The sequence below is a fragment of the Gekko japonicus genome, unplaced genomic scaffold, assembly GCF_001447785.1.
Source record: "Gekko japonicus isolate JY-2015 unplaced genomic scaffold, Gekko_japonicus_V1.1 scaffold1560, whole genome shotgun sequence".
Taxonomy (NCBI): Eukaryota; Metazoa; Chordata; class Lepidosauria; order Squamata; family Gekkonidae; genus Gekko; species Gekko japonicus.
In genome coordinates this window covers 397,109-400,632 of record NW_015161998.1, presented here as the reverse complement: position 1 = coordinate 400,632, position 3,524 = coordinate 397,109, and the positions used below count along the sequence as shown (strand labels likewise).

Genomic DNA, 3,524 nt, shown 5'->3' with positions numbered 1-3,524 from the left:
GGTCGGTGGAGCCCGCGAGAGGCAAAGGTGCCGGGTTCCGGCCGGCCGCTGCATTCTCAGCCTTCTCTCTGCCAGGGAGCGTGGCTGGCAGGCAGGCAGGCGGTGCAATGGCGAGGAGGGCCCTGCAGACAGGCGGGCAAGCAGGGAAGGGCGGTTGGCGCGCGTCGGGATCGGGGTGCCCGGGAGCCGAGCCGGGGAGGTGAAGGGGAGTCACTGCAGCTCACCGTGGGTGTAAATGTTGCCCAGTTCGTTGTGCAGGTAGAAGAGGCTGCGGAGGCAGCCGGACCCGGAGCTGACCGGCCGGTAGCCCGTCAGCACGAAGCGGTTGAATTGCAGGTGAGGGGGGGAGCTGGCCCAGTCCAGGAGCCGGGGCCCCCCCAGGAAGGCCATGGCCGGGCTCCCCCCCCGGGGTCAGCTGCCGCCGCTGGCCGGGCTCTGCATCCTCCTCGCGCCTCTCCCTCCGCCTCCGCCTCCTGCTGATGCTGCTGCAACCAGCCGGCTCCTCCTTTGGCTTCTCCCCTCCCGGCTGAGCGCACGACTTCGCCCCGCCCACCCCCACCCCCCTTCATTAGCATAGCCTCTGCCTTTCACGCCGCCCCCCTGGCCTGCAACGCGTCCCCGGGTGGCCCTCGCTCGCACGCCGCCCCGCATAGCCGCGCCCACCCGCTCTCATTTGCATAATCTCTCCACCGCAGTGTGCCTCGCACATGGCGCCCGGAACTGGGACTCCGTAATATGCACACTCCCCGGGCAAGCCACGCCCCTCTCCTTGTCAGCCGACCCTATCGTTCCATCATTAGCATAACTAAACGCCCCTCCCGCCTGCGGTCGGCATCCTGGAATTCGATTATTAGCATAAATCTTTTTCGGACACGCCCCCTCCCTCCAAGAGCCCGCCAGCTATAGGTCTGTAAGTAGGCGCGCGCGCAAGAGGGATCCGCTTGCCAGCGCATCATGCGGGCAAAAGACGCCCCCCAAAGGCAGGCAGGCTGCACGTATTCTGCACGTAACGCTGGTATGACGTTGCCGCCGAATTACTATAGCCTTGCCCCGAAACTTCGTGGGGACTCCGGCAGGATCGTTTGTATAGTCTGCCTTTTATTCTTGACGAATTTCTTATTAGGATAGTGCCTCCTGACTGTACAGACAAGCTTTTGAATAACTATTATTATTATTATTATTATTACTGCTACTACTACTTTATAGTCCATCTTTTTCACTGAGACTGAAGGTAGATTACGCAGTGCAAATCAATGTGATCCATAGGATGAAATGCCTGATAAGAATATATTATTATTATTATTATTATTATTATTATTATTCACACAGCACTCAGGCACAGGCAGTATTGCCTCCATGGAAACCTCGTACCGCACGCCAGTAGGATTACTCCCATCCTGCAGATGGAAAACTGAGGCGGAATGGATCCCAGGCAGAGTTGAGAGGTTCAAGTGTTTTCCTGCTCGCTCTTTGCGCCTAAACTGAGCTGTTAACAGAAAAACGCCCAGGTAAAAGATCTTCGTGCTCATTAAGGGCGAGCAAAGTCTGGCGGGGGGCAGGGGCGGCGCTGGGAACAGGACATTCTCATATTTGCATGCCTCATGACCGGGGTGTGCAGAGTTTCACTTCTGGATTAATAACAACAACAGAGGCACTTTGCCCACGCTAGTTTCACATGCGTCGTCAACAAAGGGGAGGGGGGCATCGGACAATTGGGAAATATCCCACCTCCTCAAAAGTTGCCTTCCAGGATTCGCTATCCTTGAGCAGGCCGATTCCCCCCCCCTCCCCCTCGTCTCGCAACTGCTTTCAAAGGCCATCCCTTCCGGAGCAGGCTCAGTCCTACTCGGGCTGCTTTGGGGAGGCTTTTCGGTCCCTCTTTGGGCTGGTTTACAAAGTAGCATCTTCCCGCGGACCTGGGCATTCCTTCGAGGAGCGTTCCTGTGCATGGCCCCACTGGGTAGCTCTATCCAGTTTGGTGTAGTGGTTAAGTGTGCGGACTCTAATCTGGGAGAACCGGGTTTGATTCCCCACTCCTCCACTTGCACCTGCTGATGTGACCTTGGGTAAGTCACAAGCTCTGGCACACAGTTGTTTCTGAAAGAGCAGTTTGTGTCAGAGTTCTCTCAGCCCCACCCACCTCACAGGGTGTCTGTTGTGGGGAAGGGAAGGGAAAGGAGTTTGTAAGCCGCTCTGAGACTCCAAGTGAAGGGCGGGGTATAAATCCAATCTCTTCTTCTTCTCCATGTGACTGTTCAGTACGGTGATGCAATAGAAGGCAGCTAGCCTGAAGAGATTAATAATCTTAATGTATTAATTATTCTTAGCACTCCATCATTAGACTAACATGAGGGTCTGTGCATTTCCAATCTCCCTTTGGTAACCGGGGTGGGGTGGGGAGGCAATACCTTCCTTCCCTCCAAAAGTTATGGCAATTGCAATTAAGTATGAACAAAAATGATTTCTATGAAGTTCAATATTACAGTTGTAATATGTACTGAATTAAGGATGCAACCATCTACATCTAAATTCACACTGATCTGTCTTGGGTATATCATAATTAATCTGAACTGACCTATTAATTACATTCTCCACCCATTTACTTTTTTAAAGTATTAATTAATATAAATCTGCCCTGGATTTTATTATTTACAGTTGTTTCCTTTTGCACAAGACATAAAGTCACCAGCCTCCAGGTCTGGCCTGAAGTTCTCCTGGAATGACAACTGATTTCTGGACTACGGGGATCAGTTTCCCTGGGAGAAGATGGCTGCTTCGGTGGCCGGACTCTAGGGCTTCACATCCCCACTGAACTAACTCCCCTCCCCAGACTCCGCCCTCCCTAGCCTCCACTCCCAAATCTCCAGAAATTTCCCAGACTGGAGTTGGCAACCCAAGCAAAACATATGGCTTTCGTCAGTCTTGAACATAAGAACATAAGAGACGCCAATGTTGGATCAGGCCAAAGGCCCATCCAGTCCAACATTCTGTCACACAGTGGCCAAAAATACCAGGTGCCATCAGGAGGTCCACCAGTGGGGCCAGGACATTAGAAGCCCTCCCACTGTTGACCCCCCCCAAGCACCAAGAAAACAGAGCATCACTTGCCCCAGAGCCCCTATCTATACCTTGTGGCTAATAGCCACTGATGAACCTCTGCTCCGTATGGTTATCTAATTCCCTTTTGAAGCCGTCCATGCTTGTAGCCGCCACCACTTCCTGTGGCAGTGAATTCCAAGTGTTAATCACTCTTTGGGTGAAGAAGTACTTCCTTTTATCCGTTCTAACCCGACCGCTCAGCAGTTTCATGGAGTGCCCACGAGTTCTTGTATTGTGAGAAAGGGAGAAAAGTACCTCTTTCTCTACCTGCTCTTTCCCATGCATCTATCTATATAGCTAATAGCGAACTTGCCCCCGGAGTGCGGATCGCTAAATCAGCGCTCCGGGGGCAGCTGGGGGGCCAGGGGAGGTTTGTGCACACGAGGCCCAATCCCCACGTGTGCACAAAAATAAAAAAACTTGAA

General features: G+C 53.1%; 1 protein-coding gene across 1 annotated transcript in view; it reads right to left on the bottom strand.

Annotated features, from left to right (window-relative positions):
• The window catches only part of PAQR4 (progestin and adipoQ receptor family member IV), a 24,300-nt gene extending 23,837 nt beyond the window's left edge, over positions 1-463 (bottom strand). The window contains exon 1 of the mRNA XM_015405432.1: positions 225-463. Within this exon, the coding sequence (XP_015260918.1) occupies positions 225-390 (166 nt within the window). The 5' untranslated portion in view covers positions 391-463. The remainder of the gene's footprint in view (positions 1-224) is intronic.
• Between the last annotated feature and the right edge of the window lie 3,061 nt (positions 464-3,524).